The sequence below is a fragment of the Myotis brandtii genome, unplaced genomic scaffold, assembly GCF_000412655.1.
Source record: "Myotis brandtii unplaced genomic scaffold, ASM41265v1 scaffold1, whole genome shotgun sequence".
In the NCBI taxonomy this organism is placed as follows: Eukaryota; Metazoa; Chordata; class Mammalia; order Chiroptera; family Vespertilionidae; genus Myotis; species Myotis brandtii.
Window position 1 is genome coordinate 2,475,015 of NW_005353324.1, and position 22,562 is coordinate 2,497,576.

At 48.8% G+C, this 22,562-nt stretch overlaps 1 protein-coding gene across 1 annotated transcript in view; it reads right to left on the reverse strand.

The window, feature by feature from the left end:
- Positions 1-203: 203 nt before the first annotated feature.
- The window catches only part of HK2 (hexokinase 2), a 64,865-nt gene continuing 42,506 nt past the window's right edge, over positions 204-22,562 (reverse strand). The window contains exons 4-18 of the mRNA XM_005853119.2: positions 20,820-20,939; positions 20,100-20,195; positions 18,995-19,094; positions 18,491-18,674; positions 15,744-15,899; positions 14,541-14,774; positions 12,567-12,871; positions 10,695-10,843; positions 10,322-10,441; positions 7,007-7,102; positions 6,455-6,554; positions 6,174-6,357; positions 4,748-4,903; positions 2,848-3,081; positions 204-2,497 (exon numbers count right to left, since the gene is read on the reverse strand). Coding sequence (XP_005853181.1) covers positions 2,353-2,497; positions 2,848-3,081; positions 4,748-4,903; positions 6,174-6,357; positions 6,455-6,554; positions 7,007-7,102; positions 10,322-10,441; positions 10,695-10,843; positions 12,567-12,871; positions 14,541-14,774; positions 15,744-15,899; positions 18,491-18,674; positions 18,995-19,094; positions 20,100-20,195; positions 20,820-20,939 — 2,379 coding nt within the window. The 3' untranslated portion in view covers positions 204-2,352. The remainder of the gene's footprint in view (positions 2,498-2,847; positions 3,082-4,747; positions 4,904-6,173; positions 6,358-6,454; positions 6,555-7,006; positions 7,103-10,321; positions 10,442-10,694; positions 10,844-12,566; positions 12,872-14,540; positions 14,775-15,743; positions 15,900-18,490; positions 18,675-18,994; positions 19,095-20,099; positions 20,196-20,819; positions 20,940-22,562) is intronic.

A 22,562-nucleotide genomic window follows, 5' to 3' on the forward strand; every position in this document is an offset into this window, starting at 1 on the left:
CTGAACTGCAATCCGCTTTAAGGCCCTTGAATAAAACTTTGTCATTTCATTCTGGCGAAGCCGCCTACTTCATGTGTACACCTGTCCAAGCACATGCAGTCAAAATCATGACACCCATACGTGATTCATACTGGCCAGGAAGTACTTATATGCCCCAAACACGTGACTACCCTCTTGCAAATACTCATGAATCACACATGGAGTATTTTGAAAAATGTTAACATTTATTAATAATACTTAACGTCACATTGTTAATGCAACTAATTCTTTATGGTACACGACAACATCTTCACTAGACCGAGTGCTCGAGGATTTGAGACGACCCGCTATTCGGCACATCCCAGTCCAAGATTGAGATTCCCTGTATTTACATCAGGCAGAGCAGCATCAGCAAGGAACGGTCACCTAGTTGTGGGAACACAGACACTCAAAGCGCACTTGCCAGTGTTCCTTTTTGGAAGCCTACCACACATCTTTCATAGCCACACACAGCTCGACCTTTAAAAAATGAGCAATTTCCTAGAAGAAGCCTAACTGTCCAGTTTTAAAGGTTAAAGTTCATCTCTATTTCTTGGGCATCCTTTAGTGACACACAAATCTAGACACTGTTCTCAATACAAATTGGATAAATGTGCAAGAATTGGGTGCTGTTGAAACTTGTCTCTTCCATCTTTCTGTCCTGACCCTTGTGTCCTAGTCCACAGTGTTGCAAGGCCATTCCTTCTTGATAATTCAGTATTCAGGCTCAATGCGTGTGGGCCTATTTTAGGGATGAAGTGGGCTTAAGGATTCAGAATTACCTTCACTCCTGGAGAGCAGGGTATGGAAGGTTTTATACTGCTTCCCCCAGCAATTTGGAATACATACTGTGTAAAAACAGCTCCGGCTAAAGAAACCCTCCACACGCTCCTTGTAAAACATTTACAAACCCAATTTTTCTAGGACACAACTCTCCAAAGTGCTGTCCCCGAGGCTTCATTCCATTGTTTATTTCATTATTTTGGTTTGTTATCAACTGTCAGGCACAATTTTTTTTAAAAGTGTTTTTGGTGGCTTCTCTTGTCTTGTTAGAGAGCTTTAAAAGTCTACCGAATGCCTTAAGAATAAAGGTTCCATAGTCTGAGTCCTTTGGTTAACATCCGGGTAATATTGCCCCAGGAAAGTTCCTACAGAGCAGCTAGGGCTGGGATTTCTTCAACCCATAGGCCCAGCCTCCTTCGCTCTCTCCCTTGCTTTCCGCATTCCAGAGTCTGCAGGGAAAGGAGGAACCGGGAGGGAGTTGCTTGGCCATTCACTCACCATGAAGAGCTTCCCTTCTCTTCCCACAGGCGAATGAGGTATTTCTACTAACCAATCAGCATCTTCTCCTTCCATCCTTTAACTACCCATCTACTAGTAGGCCAGGTCTGAGGAGACCCTGTGTATCTATATACATGGCAAACTAACATATAAATACATACATACAACCGATCATTACATCCAGTATCCAGATGAGGAAGCACACGTGCTTTGTGGAACTAAATAAATTTCAAACATAAGTTAAAATGAAAATACAGTGTTTACACTTCTGTAGGAAACGTTTTTTAAAAACAGACCAAGACGTTCCCCACCCTCCCCTCAAGGTCCATTGCCCATGGATGACTGGTGAACGAACCCACAAGGAGATGCAACAAGTCCATGCGCACGACGTGTCAGCTCGTGGCTTTGGTATTGCACGCTCAGACTCAGGACGCTCCGATTCCAGGAACAGCCACCCACCAGGCAATGCTTGCGGATGAGGCTGAAGAGGGGCTTTCGCATGGCGATCCAGGACTTCCCTCCATGGCGCCCCTCCCCTCCCCCAAGTTCTGCCAGTGGGAGAACCAGGCTCAAGTTAGTGGAGACCTCCCAGGTCTCTGAGAAACAGTGCCAACCTCCGTGCTGGGGGATGTTCTCCACCTAGAAATACCATGTTCGGGGTCCAAGGTGAAGCAGCCAGGGTTCAAGGTGAAGCAGCCATATTTTTTCATTAGTGTCCCACCCTGCAGGATTGTACAGGGACCTGGAAGTTGGCGGAGGGGGGGGGGGGGGGTTAACTAAAGGTTAAAATTTGTTCTAAGTTTTAAGAGAACCAAGGGGAATGGTTGTGACTAATGTGAACAAACCTGTACTTCAAATGGCATTTTTCTCAGGAGGGCCAAGGTGTGGGCACCAAACTCTACAGTGAGGACACACAGAGACAAAACGCAGGCTGGCAGGGTCCCCTCTGCCAAGGACGAGCTAAGAGTCTGTCTCTGACACAGGGGATGGCATCTCAATTTAAAGCAGGGGAGATGGGAACCAGAGGAAGTCCCTGCCGAGACTTCGGGGACTCTATCGCTGTCCGGCCTCGCGGATGCGACAGGCCACCGCAGTGATGAGAGCCGCCCCCTTCCCGCTGCCGTCCTCCGACTCCAGGAAGGACACGTCACACCTCGGAGCCAGGTCCTTCACTGTCGCATGCATGACTTTGGCAAAGCTGGAGGTTGGGAAGAGACAGGAAAAAAACCTTAGTCACGACTGCTCTGTGTCGCAGAGATGAGACCCTGTGAAGTGACGCTGGAAACCCAGGGATACTTAAATGAAGAAGAGAATGACAGCTACCGTGCACTAAATAAACACTTACTACAAAGTACATATCAGAAAACAGGCTTGGAGCCACTAGCGAAATGCCCAAATTCTACATCAGAGCAGGCGAGTGGAGGGCTAAGATCGAAACCTCTGAGATTTGGGCGAGTTATGTTCTTAAAACTACTCAGTGAAAGAGGCGTTCAACCATCACGAACAGAGAGAGAGGGAGAAAGACGGGCAGGGAGCGTGGTCACTCACTGAGGATGGAGCTTGTAGAGGGTTCCGTCCACACCCACTGTCACTTTCAGAGTGTCCAGCCCACGGTTTTCTCGTATCTTGTCCACCACGGCGGCCATGCCTGCGCCACAGAGCTGGGCTGCCCGCCGCGCCACGACGGCGCACACCTCCTTGACGATGATGCTGTCGTCACAGGTGCTCTCGAGCCCCAAGTGGTGCAGGATGGCTCGGACCTGCAGCAGGGCCAGGCAGTCACTGGGGTGGGAGGGAGACAGCAGGCGGTTAGTCACGTGCCAGAGGGGTCAGGAGCCTGGCCATGCAGGAGCTGGGATAAAGGCCAGCGCCCTGCAAGGTGGCTCCTATTCTGAGCTCATCCCATGGGACCAAACACACTCTTCCTGGGTGCAGCTGTGACACGAAGAAACAGCTCCCTATTCCACTTGGCCGAGATCAGGTGCAGCTACTACAGCTACCGTAGTTTTGATACACAAAACAAAAGGAAATTCGCCGTCTAGGTATTCCACTCACTTAGAGAAAACAAAGACAAGATAACGCTCATGTGGCAGTTGTCGGTTGCAAAGCTCTCTCACGTCCATTCTCCCAATGCTGTGCGTGGGTCAGCAAGACAAGCATCACTGGCCAACATCAGATCCATGTTCTATTCCTACTCCCCCACCCTGGGTGGTCTGAAATCCACTTGAGTAATATTTACGAAACAAATGTAAATAAAACTGTAGGAAGAAATAAACCCTAGTGCAGTGATGGCGAACCTTTTGAGCTCGGCGTGTCAGCGTTTTAAAAAACCCTAACTTAACTCTGGTGCCGTGTCACATATAGAAATTTTTTGATATTTGCAACCATAGTAAAACAAAGACTTATATTTTTGATATTTATTTTATATATTTAAATGCCATTTAACAAAGAAAAATCAACCAAAAAAATGAGTTCGCGTGTCACCTCTGACACGCGTGTCATAGGTTCGCCATCACTGCCCTAGTGTATAAAGGGCAGTACTCGAGAACAAGGGAGTTATCTACATAAGCAGACATGTAGAATATGTCCTTTCTATGTGCATACAGCCTCAGGCCCCACTCATGTCGGTTCCTGTTTTTCTATACGCCTGAGAGTAATGACAGAGCATTAAAGTTTAAAGGGCTCTGAAATTCACTGTTCTAATTTGGAGCAGACTCTTCTGCCATTAGACTGGAGAGGGAAGGATTTGCTATAACGAGCCGCCACACGGCCTCTTCGGCATTGCCTGACGAGCCACCTGCACGCAGTCCCGGGTGCCTCTTTACTGCGGCAGCAGGAAGGAAGACCCTCGGCCACGCCTAAGTGCTTTAATGGGTTCTCTTCCTCTGTGCATTCCGATTTGCCTCTTATGAGCAGGTCTCTTTCTAACTTTGATATTTGATCTGAGACCCAGTATGACTTTGCAGGGGCTCATGCCAGCTTAGCCTAATTTTTCATGGGAATGTTATATGTTTCCCCTTAAAATGACAACTGTCCATAAGACACTTGAAATATAGCCTGGTCACCGTGGCTCAGTGTTTGAGCATCAACCTATGAACAGGAGGTTACGGTTTGATTCCTGGTCAGGGCATATGCCCAGGTTGTGGGCTCGATCCCCAGTAGGGGGCATGCAGCAGGCAGCCAATCAATGACTCTCTCTCATCATTGATGTTTCTATCTCTCTCTTCCTTTCCCTTCCTCTCTATTGATTATATATAATATATATTAATATATTAATATATATAAATATATATATATATATATTAAAGTACTTGGAATATACACTACAGATATGAATGTGCCAGCATCTAAACTGACCTGTCTGTAAGCCACGCCCTGATAGAACCTGCAGCGTGTCTGTCCATGAAGAGGACATGGCCGTACCCTACTCCAGGACCGAAATCCTCACCTCTCAATCTGAGACAGGAACTTGGTTTCAAAGATTCCCCTTGTCTTGAGTCGCTCTGAGATGCGGCCACGGAAGAGCAGCCCACGCTTGGTGAAGTCAATGAGGATGTTTCGGACAATCTCGCCCAAGTACATGCCACTGATCATTTTCTCAAACCTGCAATGCGGGTGACATCCATGGAGATTAAGTAGGAAGGTGGTGGGATGTGATGAGACACGACAGACCAATTCAGCCCCCTGGCACATGTGACAGCAGAGGGGTGCAGATTCCCTGTGGTGGGAAGGGAAATGCTACCCGACTCACAGGATTTCTCGTGTTCGGTGAAGCTGGCTACAGTGCCGGAGGCCCATGGGGTCCCTGGGATTGGCCCACCTTCTGGGCTCATTTTCCTTCCAAGGCTTATTCCTGACACCTCAAGAAGGAATATAAACCCAAGCGAACACCCTTCCAGGAGAAGGGGAGGAGTCTTAGCCCTTAACCTCACTAGGCATTTGGCATGCTTTCTCCTACACCTAATTATCAGCTAAGTAACTCGTGCCAGCTGGAGTCGTCCTGTCCTGGCCCCAAAACTGAATGTGATTACTCAGTGGCTGAGGGCCTTTGGGCCCCGAGGAGCCCTTACAAAAGTCGAGGTCCCCAGTTTCAACCAAGACCCCCTTGCTACTCTGTCTTGCTTTACCCCAGCGTGTCCTTCACTAATGTTGTCTGTGACCTCTACTCGACACAGATGTTTTGCGAAGTATATTGCACAGTACATTGGTCCCTGATTAATGTAGTCAGGGAACACTACATCTTCCTAGTGGGAAGCGTGCTGGATCTTACACTAGTCTCTCAGCTCAGATTCCCCCCACATCACACGAGGGGCTTTGTGGTGCTTGCTGGGGGTGGCACCTCGTTCAGTCCCGACAACAGAGGGCGCTACATACTGGATGGAGGGAGGAGGAGGAAGAGGTCTGCTCCTGCCTGCTTCTTGTTCCCATCTGCCTCACCCCAGCAGTGCTTCCTTCTTCGCCCTGGTAGCATGACTGGTTCAATTCTCATTTGTTTTTTCCACCGTCCCAGACCTAGGTCTTAACTCTCTCCATGACCTGTTCTCACAGTCCTAGGGGCGGGAGCTGCTTCTTACATGTACTAACTCTGTGTCCCCTTTTGTTTTTTCATCCCTCTAAAAACTCTGTGACCAGTTCCCTGTATGAAATCCCCTCGAAATATACTGTTGTGATTTGTTCTCCCAACTGGGCTTGGAACGCATCACCATCCAGCAGGGGGAAAAGGACCCAGAACTTTCCAGATGTATTGGATAAGAAATCCTTCCCAAGGAAATCCTTTCTATTAACATCTCAACATGTTGAAGAGGATCTGATTACTTGTCTCCATCCAGTTCTGGGATACACGACCCAGAGGCCACAAGCAGTTGGGCGCCTACCTCTGTTTGCCAGGGTTGAGGGAAAGCTCATCCACAGCCACATCAAATTCCGTGCGGAAGTCATCTAGGCACCCATTGTCCCCGAAAGCTCCCCACTCCATGTTGACACACATCCGCCCCTCTTCCCCATCCACCAGCTCCACGTTCCGCATCTCCTCCATGTAGCAGGCATTGCTGCCCGTGCCTGCCAATCACAGAGATGTCAGGGCCTCACTCAGCACCGTCTCCCACCCACCCGAGGCCGGGTGACCCCATGTGGGAAGGAGAGCCTAGGTCCTTACCAACAATGAGGCCAACTTCACAGTGAGGGTCTTCATAGCCACAGGTCATCATAGTCCCCACTGTGTCATTCACCACAGCCACCACATCCAGGTCAAACTCCTAAGAGGGCAAAAGCAGATCCCCAGTCCACAAATGAATCACAACATTCCCCCTCCAGACACTTGCAAGGGAGATTTCCATGAAGAGAAGACGCATACAGCATGGCTCATTCTCTTTGCACGCAGGTCTCTGCTCAAAGGTCACCTCCTCAGAGACCTTCCCTGGTTATAACTATTGAAAAGAGTGCCCCTTCCCCAGCCCACTCACTCTGTTCTCGCCCAACTTCATTTCTCGTCATAGCTCTACAGCAATGACGTTAGCTCCTGGGTTTGTTTACAGGACAAGAGTTTGTTATGGTCGTTCCTGAGTCCCCAGGGCCAAGAGCAGACTTGACACACAGCAGACACACACAAACTACTGAAGGATTATGTTACTTCTCCAGGTGACCAATTCAACCGCACTCAACACTTCCCCATGTTCTGAACACACAGGCCTTGCCGTGTCTCTCCCACCTCTCGCCGGTGGATGGCTTCCTTCAGCAGGGTGACCACGTCCTCACCCTCGCAGCCAGATGCCTTGAAACCTTTCGTCCACTTGAGGAGGATGCTCTAAAAATCACACGGGAGCAGTAGTTAGGGCATCAGAGAAGGATTCCTGGGTCATTCCCTTACACCGGTTATACAGATGCCCTTTAGGAACCAATCATCTCACCCACAATGGTTTCCCTTACTTGGATTTACTGAGTGCCTACAATGTACAAAGCTAAGCACATCTCATGCGTCACAGCATTTAATCCTCACAGCAACCTTGTGCAATGTCTGTCATTATCGTGCCCATTTTACAGGTAGCCATGGCTCTGGAGTAACTGGTAGAAGGCCTGCAGCTTGGAGAAGAGGAGCAGGACTCACTCCCAGGCCCAGCGACTCCAATGGACAGGCCACAAGCATCACACAACTGTGCCTGCCAGGGAACTAAGTTCTATAAGCTTATTTCCTTTGCTGGGAAAGGCAGTTTACCCTGGCCCCACCTACATTTACATCGAACTGAGTATACAGTGAACAAATGCCCTGCCCATAGTTGGGGTGACATCTAGGCTTCACCACCCTCCCCGTGAGGAAAGCACTCTGAGCTCCTTGGAGTTCCCCCTCAGCCCTGTCATCCTTACTGTGGGCCTGTGCCATGCCATGGGACTCTCCAGGAATAGGTAACATGGTGGCTTTGACCATGAGAGAAATGTTCAAAAGAGAAAGGGTTTTGTTCCCTGGTTCCCTCTTTGCTGCTATAGCCCATCAAAAAACAAATGTGGAAGGCCCGGCTGACGTGGCTCAGTGGTTGAGCGTTGACCTATGAACCAGGAAGTCATGGTTCGATTCCTGGTCAGGGCACATGCCCGGATTGTGGGCTGGATCCCCAAAGTGGGGTGTACAGAAGGCAGTCAATCAATGATTCTCTCCCAACACTGAAGTTTCTCTCTCCCTCTCTCTTCCTCTCTGAAATCAATAAAAATATATTAATTTTTTTAAAAAAGAAACAAAAGTGAAGGACATCCAGGCCCCCTTCCCAAGACAGCAGAATCTATAAATAGGCTTTGTGTTCTCCCAGGCCTTGTTTGGTTGTTCATGCCCACCAGCCTGGCATTTCATGGCCCAGGAGTTTGGTATCACTAGGCAACGTGAATGTGTCACTGTGTTCTGATCTGGGAGATTCAGAAAAGCAGTGCAGTCCGGCAGGTCCTGGTTTCCACACCTACATCCAAACACCTGTGTGCTAATCTCCACCCAGCTTTCTTGTCTACAAATTAACTTCACATCTCTATTAAATTCTGTATTATGGCCACTTTCAGGTTACGGAATGTTCAAATAACATTATTCCGGTGGAACTAAGACAAGCAGAGGCCCCAACAGCTGGGGAGACTCGCCCAAGGCCACCAGCCAGTCAAGGCAGGGTGAGGCCTCCAGGCCTCAGCACCCGATGATCTCACCAGAGCAGAACCCAGCCTCTGCTTTATTTGCTCTAAAGTTTTACAATTCCAGACTGAACACATGGTCCTTGTAGAAACTTAGGCCTGGAATCTGGCAATTCGGGCAAAAACAGTTAACACCAGATCAATATAAAAATACACATAACATGTTGGCATGTAAAGCAAGACAGTGTCCGTTTTAAAATACTTTAGAAGGAAAAGCCTGGAAGTATATACACTGGAGCGTTATGGTTTTATCTTCCTATTAATTGTATTTTTTGTATGTTTGTATAGTGTAGAGATAAGACTTCTCTTAACTAGTCACTGATATGAGGCAGTAAATGGCTCATAATTTATTAAATATTTCCTGACCATTGAACAATTAGGCTTGTTTCTACGTTTCATCCAATATCACGTAAATATTTATCCACATGTTTGATAATTCCCTTTGCCAAATGAATGCAAATGTGAAGGCTCTGAAAACCCAATGACACTGACGAAAATGTGCCGAGACAAAGAAACTGGAAGAGCTAAAAGCAACACTGGAGTCGTTAACACTGGACAGACGTTAACAGATACTGGGAAATGCTGGGTTAGGCAGGGTTTTTAGGGCAGATCATCCCCAAACCTTAGCTGTCTTAGTGCACACGGTGAATTTGGCTCTCAGAGGGGAGGAGTAGGAGGCAGTTACAAAACTCAGCTGAGCAACCTAAGGGTTGCTGCTCCAGGGACCCTGTAGAAAACTCGGCCCTTCTCACCACGGGGCCAAGCTCACGGAACCTGTGACTGTTCCGCCTACATGCCCTCCTCCACACTGCAGGCTGCTTGCCTTTCAGCCCTATCAACCCCTTCCTCTGACTGAGACGGCCCAAGGATTCCTCAGGCCCTCCATGCGTGTGCTCAGAATACATCATACCACGCCTCCTCGGGACTTTTGCACCCATTGGTGCCACATTCCAAAGGGCAGCTCTGGCTTCCCTAAGCTCGCTTCATCAGTCCAGTCTCTTTGTAAGCACCTAGAGCAGGATCTATGCCTCTGGTCCCTGGCACCTCCACCCACAGCATACTACCCACCTGTACCAGGCACGCAAGCTTCCCAGCAAAAACACAGAGGAACAACTGCTTAAACGACAGTATTTTGACATCTAATAGACCAAGTATGGACCCAGATCAAGCCTGAGCATCACCTACTCAGTCTCTTGACACTTCTCAACACACCCATGTCCAGAATACTTGGGAGCACCAGTATTCTCCACTTGCTTCATTCATCCAAGGGAATGAAAGCAAAGGTGAGACTAGAGAAGAGCAAGGGCATCCGAATGACTGGAGATGAATGAAAATGTCCTGAGCCCAAATCAAGAGCCTCGGGAGCAGCTGAGCTTCATTGAGAGCATGGGCTGAGGTGTCAGGACACCAGAATTCAAACCGTGGCTTGGTCGTTCCAAAGCTATCCTTAGGTTGCAAGGTCTAGGTTTTGCAACCTAAGAAATGGCGGGTTTGGATATTTGGCATCGCTATGGACCTTATTTTCCTTTCTGCAAAATGGGTGTACAAACACCTACCTTATAGGTTGCCATGAGGGTTAAATGAAATAATGTGTGTAGAAAGCCTGGCCCAGTACCTGACATAAACTGCTTGAAAAGTGTTAATATTTTGATTAGTATCCTCATTGTGATCCCAAAGATTGCTTGTTACAGCCGAGCTAAGCTAGTTAACCTCCTCCAGCTCTGACTCACTCATTCCCACCAACAGGCCCCTCCTCCCAACAGCTCATGCATGCCCTTCTTTTCCTCCTCTAAGCTCAACTTTCTGGCTGGTATACAGTCAATAAAACCCACAGCAGAGCCCTCCAGGAAGGGCCTCTTACCTCATCCAGGCTGTTCTGCTGGCAGGGGAAAGAGAAGGTGAAGCCCAGGGGCAGGGACACGCCCTTCATGCCCATGTACTCAAGGAAGTCAGCGATGCACTGGACGATATGGTCAAAGAGCTGCAGGGAGAAGCAGTGCTCTCAGGGAGGGGGCCCTTGGCCAGGGCAGGCTCCCCCCAGCAAGGCTTGAGCACGAGTGAGGCCTCCACCCAGGAGAAATGCAAGGCCAGGTGTAATCCTGAGTAAGGCCAGCCCTGGGTCCTGGCCCACCTAGTCCTCCCTGGGACCACGGTGGGCAGAGGAGGCACTGCCCTCCCAGGGAAGAAGTGGGTATCTACTGGGGTCCCCTCCCAGAGGTGTTGCCCTGCCTCACCTCGTCCCCCGTGCCGTGCATGACCTCCTGCGGGATGGCGTAGATCTTGTTGTGCATCTCCACTCCGCGCCGCTTCCCGTTCCGCACACGCACCAGCAGGACCCGGAAATTGGTACCTCCAAGGTCCAAGGCCAGGAAATCACCTTTCTCTGAAAATAAACCCAGGAAGATGATGAGTGGGGCATCACCACGTGACCACAGCACAGAGTGACAGGATCTAAAGCACCTTTCCCTAATGGGGAGGTCTCCTGGAGGGGGTGGGGGGAGCCCTCAACAACCTCAGGGGTGATGGACTGTGAGCTCCACCTAACAGTAAAGAATATAAGACCCCAGGACCAGAGACCTGCTAGCTCCTTAGTGGTTCTCAAATGAGTTCAAGTGCTGGGGCCCAGAAGTCACAATGACCTCTGCAATCACAACAGGGGAAAGGGCGACCGTGCCCTCAAAAATATCTAACATGCCATTCATGCTATGTCAAAGGCCACCTTATTTAGAATAGTCTAGACTAGAGAAGGAACGGCAGAGACATACACCCTCCTTTGTTGAGCAATCACCATGTGCTCCTCCCTCACACAGAGCTCACGCAACCCTCAGGCAGCCCAGAGAGCGAGGCACTGTGTTTCCCTCTGATGAGGGCCCACGACCCAGCTGACCTAGGGGGAGTCACTTGCTGGAGGCCACACAGCCAGCAGAGGGTGGAGAGGGGCCAAGTTCCAGTCTCTGCCTCTGGAACGTGCACCAAGTGTGCTACACTCGCTGCTCAGTGATTGTTTCCAATGAATTGGGGGGAAAAACTGCCATCATTTTGGTCGTGAGACGTAGACCAGGGGTCAGCAATATTTTTCTGTAAAGGGCTGGGCAGGAAACATTTTAGGCCTTGTAAGCCAGTCTCTGCTGCAACCACACGGCTTTGCCATGGTAATGCAAAGCAGCCATAAACAATACGTGGACAAATGGGCAAGACTGTGCAGTCATAAAACTTTATTTACAAAAATAGATGGTGGGCCAGATTTAGTCTGTGGGCCTTAGTGTGTCAACCCCTGACCTAGGGCTTACAAGAGCTGGCCCTGAACCAAAATCCCTGGGTTTGAATCCCAGCTTTGCCATTTTCCAGCTGTGTGAACCGGGCAGGTTTCTTTATTTCTGTGTGCCTTAGTTCTGTTCCAACCATAACAGTTTGTTAACAAACAAAATTAACTACTAATCTCTGTTAACAGGTAAAGATTAAATGAATTGACATGTGTTAAGTGCTCAGAGAAGTGCTTGATACATCGTAAGCATTCAGTAAGTACTTACTAAATCACCACAGCTCAAATTTTAGCCTTGAGCTTATTGAACATTAGAATTTCCTAGTACAGATGGTCCCCAAATTACAATGGTTTGGTTTAATGACTTTTTACTTTACAATGGTGTGAAAGCAATTCACATTGAGTAGAACCCATACTTCGAATTTTGATTCTTCCTGGGGCTGGTGATGTGCTATAATTCTCTTGTGATGGGCAGTGGCAGCTAGCCATGGCTCCTAGTGAGCCATGCGATCCCCAGGATAAGCAACGAGCACTCCACAGTGTATTCATGTGTCAGACGATTTTGCCCAAGTGTAGGCTAATGTACGTAAGTGTTCTGAGCACATTTAAGCTAGGCTAGGCTAGGCTGTGGTGTTCGGTAAGTTGGGTGTATTAAATGCATTTTCGGCTTATGATGAGTTTATTGGGATGTAATGCTATCATAAGTTGAGGAGCGTGTGTACTATAGTTGGAGAAACATGTTCTGGTCCAAACATCCAATGCTAAGGCTAAGGAGTTCTCCTAGAGTGTCAACACCAGGACAAAGGCCCACTGTGGTGAGCTGAGTGGCAGCCCTGCCATGTACCTGTGCCATCAGGGGTGGCGCACACGTAGGTGGGCAGCATCTTGACCGGGGCAACGGCATGAGTCTCCTTGCTCAGACCTCGCTCCATTTCTAGCTTCATCCTCTTCTTGACTTCCAGCAGCTGCTCCCGGCTCAGCTTCAGAGACTCCAAGGTCTTCTGCCGGGCCCGGTGTTGGTCGGCCAGCCGGTAGGCCACTGCTGTCACCATGGCTGCCCCCTTGCCACTGCCATCCTCGGAGCGGAGGAAGCGGACGTCGCAGTCAGGCACCAGGCGCCGCACCGTCTTGTGAAGACGCTTGGCGAAACTGCAGTCACCGAGATGGGGTAAGAAATGGGTGTCCACAGCTAGGGTCAATGGTGCTAATCGTTGGAGCATTAGCTCACCACCTCAGCACAAATGCCAAGAGGCACCTGCAGAAGCAGATCTGCCCCGAACATCCCTTCCCCACTCTTTCCCAAGTTAGACGTCACTATACAAAAGCTCAGATGTCCAACTGTGTCCACCCTGGCGGGGTCCAATGCCTGTTGAAAGGGAAGACTTTTCTAGGAAGCCACTATCCCCTGCAGGCGGTCACATAGACCTTCTCTTCCCACAGGCCACAGCTCCTCTGCCCCATCTAGTATCCTCTTTGCTGGAGAACCCAATGGAATCAGGTGATTCTGACACCAACTACTATTCATGTTTCATCATTCATTTCATTAGATGCTCCCTGGGAAAAACCCAAATCAGAAAAAGTTGAAATGCTACTCTGGACTGTGGTCTCTTTGGTCAATTTCGGCCAAAGTTTCCCAAGATGTCTGAATAGGTAGGTGTGCTCAGCAAGAAATTCGTGGGTGGTGGCTGCTCTGAGTCATGATCTCCAGGACCTCACCACTGCAGGTGTGGTCTGTGGGCCCACAGCATCCTGAACCCAGAACTTCTGAATCAGAATCGGCCTCTTAGCAAGATCCCCAGGTGATCTGTGTGCACTTTAAAGTGCTGGAAGCACTGGACTAGGAGGCCAGGGACTGAATGGTAGGGCTGCGACTTTCTGCATCAAACAGTTCGGTCAATGAAGGCCCATAGACCTGGCACTCATAACAGGCGAACACGATGGGTAAGTGGGCACAACAGAGATAGATCTTCTAGGTCCCAACTGCAACTTGCATATTTTTGCACTTATGACCCAAGGAATCAAAACATGAAGCCTTGTGTCCTAGAAAATGTTTGGATGTTTAAATCCTTAATAAAGCTCAGATTATCCGGGTGCCACCAAAAAAAAAAAAAAAAATCATGAAGGACAGGGAAGGATCAATTCAATACCCAGATCAGCCAGAGAGGCTGATAATCCACTGGGCTGGGGTGGCCCCTGGCAGAGGACACAGGATTTGAAGGGACCGTCAAGAATCATGAAAGAGCCCTGACCGGTTTGGCTCAGTGGATAGAGCGTTGGCTTGCGGACTCAAGGGTCCCAGGTTCGATTCTGGTCAAGGGCATGTACCTTGGTTGCGGGTGCATCCCCAGTGGGGAGTGTGCAGGAGGCAGCTGATCGATGTTTCCCTCTCATCGATGTTTCTAACTCTCTATCCCTCTCCCTTCCTCTCTGTAAAAAAATCAATAAAATATATATTTTTTTAAAAAGAATCATGAAAGAGTCAAAGAAGCAAAGAGAAACACTAACTCCTAAACAAGAGGGTGGCAACAAGAGCCCTCTGAGTAGTGGCCAGGAGAGCTCTGAGTAGACCCACCCCCCAACTCCAGTGGCCCGCAGCCTTCAGAAATCACCTCCACCCTCGCCAAGGACACCCTCCCAGCTCCCACTGCCTCGCTGGGAACTTTATTCTACAAAGACCCTCAACGCCACAGTCCATCTCCACCACCCAGAATGTAAAACAGAGTTGGCGCCTAGAGTCACTGGGGTCTCTCTCGAGGCTGTCAGGGGTCCGCAAGTGCTCCGGGAGCCCCATCACTGTGGGTCCCGAACGCTGACTCACTGTGGGTGTTTCTTGTAGACGGAGCCGTCCACCCCAATGGTGGAACGCAGGCGCTCCTCGCTCTTGTTCTCCTTGATGCGCCGCAGCACAGCCGCCAGGGTGGCCGCGCACAGGCTGGCTGAGCGCGTGGACACGATCTGGCAGATGCGGTGAGTGGCCACGCAGTCCTCCTGTGTCGGCTCTATGCCCAACCGCACCAGGACCTCGTGAGCCTTCCGGATACCGTCCTTCTCCCTGGGAAACAGAAAGGGAGTGTGTGGGCACATATCCAACCCACTGTGGCCAGTGGGAGAGGGATGGGGGTAGGGGAGGGGGCGGGCAGGAAACCCCGCAGCTTCAGCAAATGTCATCTCCCAGTGATGGCAGATGCCCACTTCACTCTAAATACGGTCGTGAAGGGCTGGTGCTGCGCGAGTAGCTCCCTTCTTAGGGGAACGAAGTGCCTCGCAAATTTGAGGACTTTCCTCCCCTCGGGGTTTAACGAGTAGGAACAGTTCCTTCAAGAGTTTCCATTCCCAGTCATTTGAACTGTTTCACTGCTCCCTTTACACCCAAATCACCTCCTCCTCTCCACCAGCTGGTCCCTGAGACAGGGCCTCCTCAAGCCACAAGTGGAAGTCTCAAGAACAGGAAACAAGGCCCAACTCTGGATATTGTTGAATGAAAGACAAAAATGAGGCCACCCTCACTCCCACCCCTGCTGCTCCATGAAAATGCAGCCTCCGCTCTAGCTACTGGAACTAAATGGATATCTCTCTGGGCCATCCAAGGACCGATTCTTCTGTTATGAAGCGGAGGTCAAAATGGAGTCTTTTTTGAGAATCACCAATAGAGAATGAAACGTCAGAGCTTCAGAAGGGAAAGGAAATGGATGGAAATGAGTCATTAAAGGGACAATGGGGAGCCTCTAGCATTAAGCCAAGACCCTGACCCCCACCCCACACCAAGCAGGAATGCAAGTGTGACATCTCTGAGCATGGAGGCCAGTCAGCACCGGGAGGCACTTTGGAAATCGCCACGCTCAATGGACAAGAGTGGAGACTGTGTGTTAAGTGACCTCAAACCACTGCCCCCCCTCCCATGGCCCATGTTGGGCGAGACCCTCTTGCTGTCCACATTTGAGGGGTCAAGGGCCAGTGCCCCTTCTTCACCCCCAATGGCCTGACCACTCTTCAGTAAACAGAGAGAGACCCGAAAGCTTACCCTTCAATATCTGAAACATCTTTGGTCTCAAAGCGGCCTTTGGCGAGGAGTTCGGGGCTGAGCTTCCCCCTGAAAAGCAGCTCCTCCTTGGCCATCTTCACCAGGATAAGCCTCACCAGTTCCCCCATGTACATCCCACTGATCATCTTCTCAAATCTGCAGGAAGGTACACACCAGAAAACCCATGAAATCCCTGCTGTCTGTGAGCCCACAACTTCCCCAAGGAGGCAACATGCACACATGTGGAACTCCAACAATGTTAGAGGCTGATGCACATGGAAGGGTTAACTTGTGTGGCACCACCTGGGAATGAGCTGTATGGAGGGACAGCCCAGGCAGGGTTGGAGGAGCCGGGGAGCCGGGGCTGTCTCTGCAGGCAGGTGGGCCTTGAACTGTGGAAAGGATGGGCCAATAGCAGGCAAACAAACATCCGAGGAGTGTGGGACATACTGTAATGGTCTGAAACTTCCATATAGTAAGTTACACATAAGGTAGTGAGTTTAAAAATTTTTTTCCTCTAGCAAGGAAGTGATTTTTGAAAGTGAAACCTAATGTAAAATGAACCCCAATATTTATTTACAAGAGAGAAAGGTCAATATGATTAAATTGGGGGGAGGGGTTGTAAGCCCAGCAATTCATCACCTCACACTGCCCCTGACACCTTGCAGGCCATTTGTGAATTCCTAACATGTGAAAAACACCGAGGGTGTAGGGAGGAGGAGTGATGGGGCAAGATTAGAAAAGCAGGTTGGGACGGCTGAGAAAGAGCCCAAAATGCCTTAAAGTTTCTCAGGAATATGGGAGTGAGAGATGCTGCAAGTTCCTGAGCAGGCAGGTTAGATAAGATAAAGGCATGTTTAAGAACCACCAGGGCAGGGACCCAAGCTGAGAGGGCAGTCGGGGAATTTATTTCTTCAACACTAGATGGCACTGTTTTCTTGAGATGACAGTCTTTCTGTCTCAGACTGTGATGGGAAAGGAAGCCTTTACAATTCTTCTTGGCAAAGAAGGCCCTTTCTAGATATCTCAGAAAGGATCTGGGTGCTAGGGAGAGGAGGCCCTCAGGGCCTGCAGGCACTAACTGGGCCAGGCTTCACCAAGGAGGCCCACAGCAGGGCTGGGGAAGGGACTCAGATGTCTCCTGGTGCTGAGTCCCAGGAAGTCAGGCCCTCGGGAAGAGACTTGCTCAAGACCCAAGGTCAAGTGTGGCAGAATTGGAGCTAAGTGAAGAGCTGGCTAAACCGCTCAGACAGAGGGTGCATTTGAAATGTGTGAGCGCCAGCACAGCCAACTGCCTGGGAGGCAGAGCGGCTTCGAGAGCAAGGAACTCGTGTGTCGACTTCTCTAAATAGGTGGTCCTGTGGGAAGTAGGAGGGGTGTCCAGTGGGGTTTTGAAGTGTGGGCAGATTTTTAAAGTCTTTAATTCCAGTTTTTAAAAACACTTTGTTTCCACCAATGTTTGAAAAAAAATATTTATTTAGAGACATATAAAGAGTCAAAGTTCCTCCTCAAGCCCCAAAATAACTTCGGCACTACCACGGCTGACACTGGGATATGTCCTCCGACTTTGATTTGATTTGTCTAAGGCTAAGCCAGGGGTGGGTTGCCAAGGCCGGGCTGGCAATTCTGTCTTCTAACACTTCAAAGGGCACATAGCTCCTGGGAATGGCGTGGGTTGTCTCGTCGATGGAGGCAGGCAATGAATGAGTGACTTTTCAGTCCATAAATTCCTCACCAGCCATGGCAGACATGGCCAGGTTGTTCCTGTGAAAGCTACAAGTAAATGTGGGGAAGCTTGTGACTTAAATAAATCCTGCGTCCTTGGTGAAGCCAGGGCTCTCCCAGTTAAGAAAAAGGCCCCCACTGTTGAGCTGGTTTATAGGCTTGGATTTTCCTCTCCAAGCAGAGATCAGCACTACAAGCTTTCCTGTCAGTCCCAGCAACCAGACCAGAGAGAGCCTGAACTGCTCAAGAGGTTTTGTAATTGCCTGCGAAGCTTGCAGCAATCCCTATTTCAAGATCTTTAAGGGACATTTGGAAAATGCTTGTGAGAGTGAAATAATGTTTTGTAAGAGTCAAAAGTAACTAAATACCATGTCTGGCCAGGCTGGAGAGTGTAATATTCAGGGTCCAGATGGAGCCCTTCCTCCAGTTAGTTCACCCCAGGGCCCCGGCTGGGCCACAGGTCAAGGGAAGGTGGCCAAGGAGGCCTTGGGTCTGGGTACTGCTGGGGTGGGAGGCCCTGGGACTCCCATGGGGTCCAGCTGAGCTCAGAGGCAACTCTACTGGAGCTCTAAGACAGCCTTAGCCAGTCATTAGGAGCCACCTATCACAGCCTGGACAGTGACAGGGGTGGGAGCTACAAAAAGAGTTTTCACAGACCCAAGTCTTGGCCATCTGAACACTTTTCTATGTGGCCCACAAACTGTTGCTAAAGGCAACTTGCAAATTGAAGGTGTAAAGAAAGAGCAGGGCCACTCACTTAGACTCAGAATATGACTTTCTGAAACTACTCTTCTGAAGGATAGAGCAAATTATTACCTGGTGTGTCTGCCTTCTCTGTCTTTTTTAGAGCCCCCTCAGAAATTTACAGTCACAATGTGTGTAATGAGCACAAATTCCCATGACCAATGGGCACCTTGGCAACCTTTGGGGGATATGACTGTAAAGCAAAAATGAGAACCACCACCCAGCCTGGCCAGCCCCCAACCGAACTCCTGAGCCCACTCCCCACGCCCTCTGCTCACAGTTGCTTTCCGGGGTTCAGGGAGCCCATGTCGATCTCCTGGTCAAACTCAGTACGGATGTCATCAAGCACGCCGTCGTCCCCAAAGGCCCCCCACTCCATGTTGATGCACATCCGCCCCTCATCGCCTTCCACCATGTCAATATGGCGCATCTCTTCCATGTAGCAGGCATTGCTGCCCGTGCCTGGCCAAAACAAGGGACTGTTTAGTGCATACCCACACTGTCCTCTGCCCAGCACCCATCTCCCTCTTGCCCCACCATCATGATACTGCCCAGGGTAGCTGGGATTCCTCCGAGCAGACTACTGGGCCATTCCAACATGGTCCACTCCATTAACCCCCAACTCCACAAGTACTGGCTTAGCCCTCCAAAGTGATCATACCATTCATTATCTTCCAAAATGAAGTACAAAGGGACATCCAGGTCATGGACTCCTCTTCCCTTTCCAGCCCACACCCCACTCCATTGGCCAATATCAGCCCTCACACCCAGTGCTCACGTACCCACAATGAGACCAATCTCGCAGTTCTGGTCATCATAACCACAGGTCATCATGGTCCCAACTGTGTCATTCACCACAGCCACAATATCAATATCAAAGTCCTGCAGAGGAAAAAGGAGCCCTTTACCATCACAGAAAGGTCACAGGTGTAAAGATGGAGAGAAAGAGTGGCAAGACACACAGCTCAAGAGTAACAGGGCTGCCTCCTGATTAACCCTACTCAAAACCAAAGAAAGTTATAGCTGGAAATCAGGTCCAGATCCAGTCTAACAGCTGCATCTCACTCCCTGTCCTGGAGGACTTCCCGACATCAGCCCTGTGGTCTAGTTCAAAGCCATCACTGCACTAAGAATAGCCCGTCCTGTCATCATTGTCATCTTCTCCTCTTTCTTCTTTTCCTTTACCTCTCTCTCCCTCTCTCCCTTCCAGGAAGTCTTATCTTTCTGTGACCTTTATCTTGTCCTCTCTCTAATGCGAGACATTCCACCCTAATGCGAACATCATCCCAACTTTCTTACTTGAAAATGATGGTCAAGTCTTCTTCAGGTTAAATACTAAAGGGTTCTTCTTGTACCTTGTACCATGGCTAAGATGTTTATCCATCATGATAATCTTAACCCCAAAGGTATCTGATCATTTATAAGATTCTTAGGGTGATAATTATTTTACAATATAGCCCCATTCCACCCTAATGCGAACATCATCCCAACTTTCTTACTTGAAAATGATGGTCAAGTCTTCTTCAGGTTAAATACTAAAGGGTTCTTCTTGTACCTTGTACCATGGCTAAGATGTTTATCCATCATGATAATCTTAACCCCAAAGGTATCTGATCATTTATAAGATTCTTAGGGTGATAATTATTTTACAATATATGTGTGTGAAATCATTATGTGGTGCATCTTAAACTGATACAGTTTTTCATTAAAACTGGAAAAAATAAAAATATGTATTATTGAGTAAACATAGCAGGGAAGAAGAAAGAAAACCTCACCTAAGAATCACAAAGGTCCTCGTACTGTGTTAAGGACGGACTGGGGAAGGCTTCAGAGTGGCCCCAAAAGAACCTTAAGTCCTGCCTCCCCATCCTTGCAGCCCCTACTCACCCCTCTCCTCTGGATGGCCTTCCGAATCAGAGTAACCACATCTTTGCCTTCCACACCACTGGACTTGAACCCCTTGGTCCATGAGACCAGGAAACTCTGGAAAAGAACCAAAGATTGAACATTAATTCCTCACAAAACTCAGACTACACTCCTCAAACAATCATTAGTAGAGCCCTCAGCCATGGGGCTAAACTATTGCCATGCTTGAATGTGTACTAGTATATTGCTTCCTAACTAGCATAGGAAGAAGTCCAAGCTCCATCAAAGACCCAGAAAGAAAATTATTTCTTCATGATCAACTGCTCCCAAAAGTGAAAAGGGCAGGCTATAGAACTGCCAAAATAAGGTATTTGCAACCTCTGATCAAACTCCCCAGGCATCTTTCTTTCAAAGATATTTATCACAACACTTTAGATCAAAGGAGTTCCTGACTAATTTCTCACTCCTGTGTCCCTAAAAGAGATAAGGATAATGTGCAATGTATGTGGGGTTGTGCACTGTGCTTTGAGTGTAAAGATCCCCCTTCTTCACCATCCCCCCCCGCCACACACACACCTACACACACTCACTCAGAAGCTCAGAACTCTCAATATTCAAACCTCGTCCACACAACTCTCAGAGCCACCTCCAATGCCATAGCGGCACATGGCTCAGAGTTCCTCATCCTCCCAGCCCAAAGTGTGAAACAACAGAAGTGTCTGAAGAACTCATTTTACTCACCTCATCTAGTTTCGTTTGGATGCAAGGGAATGAGAACGTAAAGCCCAAGGGGAGCTTCTTGTCTTTGATTTGTAGCTTATCCATGAAGTTAGCCAGGCATTCGGCAATGTGGTCAAACAGCTAAGGGTACACGACACAGGAAGATGAGCAGGGAGGCAAAATGGCACAGTGATTAGGAGCACACACTTGGGGCTCTGAAAGGAACTAGCTGAATGAATGTAAGGTATGCATCCCCTGTGAACTCTTTATTTTCTCAGTCTATAGCACGGGGATGCTAACCAAAAGGATTAAATGAGGCAATACACATAAGGGCTTAACACTAGTTAGTGCTTATTAAGTACTGTCTTCCACTTATCCATACCACTATCAAAATAATCCCATGAGGCAGGGGAAAGCACAGCCAGAGCTAATCAGAAAGTCACTGCATGCCCTAGAAACAGAACATCCTTTGGTGGCCTTGTCAGAACCCATCCCCCACCCCCCCTTGACATTGATGCACAGCTGAATGCCTTACCAGAAAGGGCAGCCCATCTCAGTGCCAACAAGTATTTTAACATCCCTGTCTCCTCTGATTGGGAGAGTGGGTGGGACATTCTCTGTTGGCATTCTATGAAGAGACTTAACAAAAATAAGTAACTTTTGCCCTAGCCGGTTTGGCTCAGTGGATAGAGCATCGGCCTGCAGACTGAAGGGTAAAAAAGTCAAGGGCGCATGCCCAGGTTGCGGGCTGGATCCCCAGTAGGGTGCAGAAGGCAGCTAATCAGTGATTCTCTCTCATCATTGATGTTTCTATCTCTCCCTTCCTCTCTGAAATCAATAAAAAATAAATAAATAACAAGTAACTTTTATATTTTGTCTCCATTCTAGAAAGCTAATTTCTTGGGGGCAATTCAAACAAGTTATCTTTGCTTTCTAAAAAAAAAATGGAACACCTGCCCTAGCCAGTTTGGCTCAGTGGATTGAGCGTCAGCCTGCGGACTGACGGGTGCCAGGTTTGATTTTGGTCAAGAGCACATGGCCAGGTTGTGGGCTCCATTCCCAGTGGGGGGTGTGCAGGAGACAGCCAATTAATGATTCTCTCTCATCACTGATGTTTCTATCTCTCTCTCCCTCTCCAAGAAAAAAGAAAAAAAAAATGGAACACCCAATGAGCCGGTGAAAGGCACTGAAGAATAAATAGAATTTTTTATTGGTGGATGGACAGCCTCACAACCATGACTATACTAAGCAGGACTGGCAGCAACTGGGAAAAATCCTAAACTTAAGAAAAACCTGTATTGACAATTGCCCGGGTTTCAATCAGTCCCAAAGCTCACAGTCCCATGGCTTCCTTCTTGCCTACTCAGCATCCTCGCTGGTGACCCCTCCAGATGTTTAGAGGCTGAGGCCAGGGTATTCTGGTACAAAAAGTAAGCAGAGGCCACAGAGATTGAGCAGATTCCAAGGGCCAGGTTGACAAAGATGACAAAATCTAAAAGCTAAGGGGATGAAGGAGAATAACATTTTCCTCCCCAGACAGAAGTGAGGAAGATTCCACTGAACAAGCTGTTCCCAAAGTATGATCTGGAACCAGCAGTATTATTACCCTCCAGCTGATCCTGAAGCAGTGGTTGGAGAACCATTGCACTAAACCAGAAAAAGTATTTGCATTTGTAAAGGAACTAAAGACATCCAGGTGACAGGCTAGGTCAGTGGTTCTCAACCTTCTGGCCCTTTAAATACAGTTCCTCATGTTGTGACCCA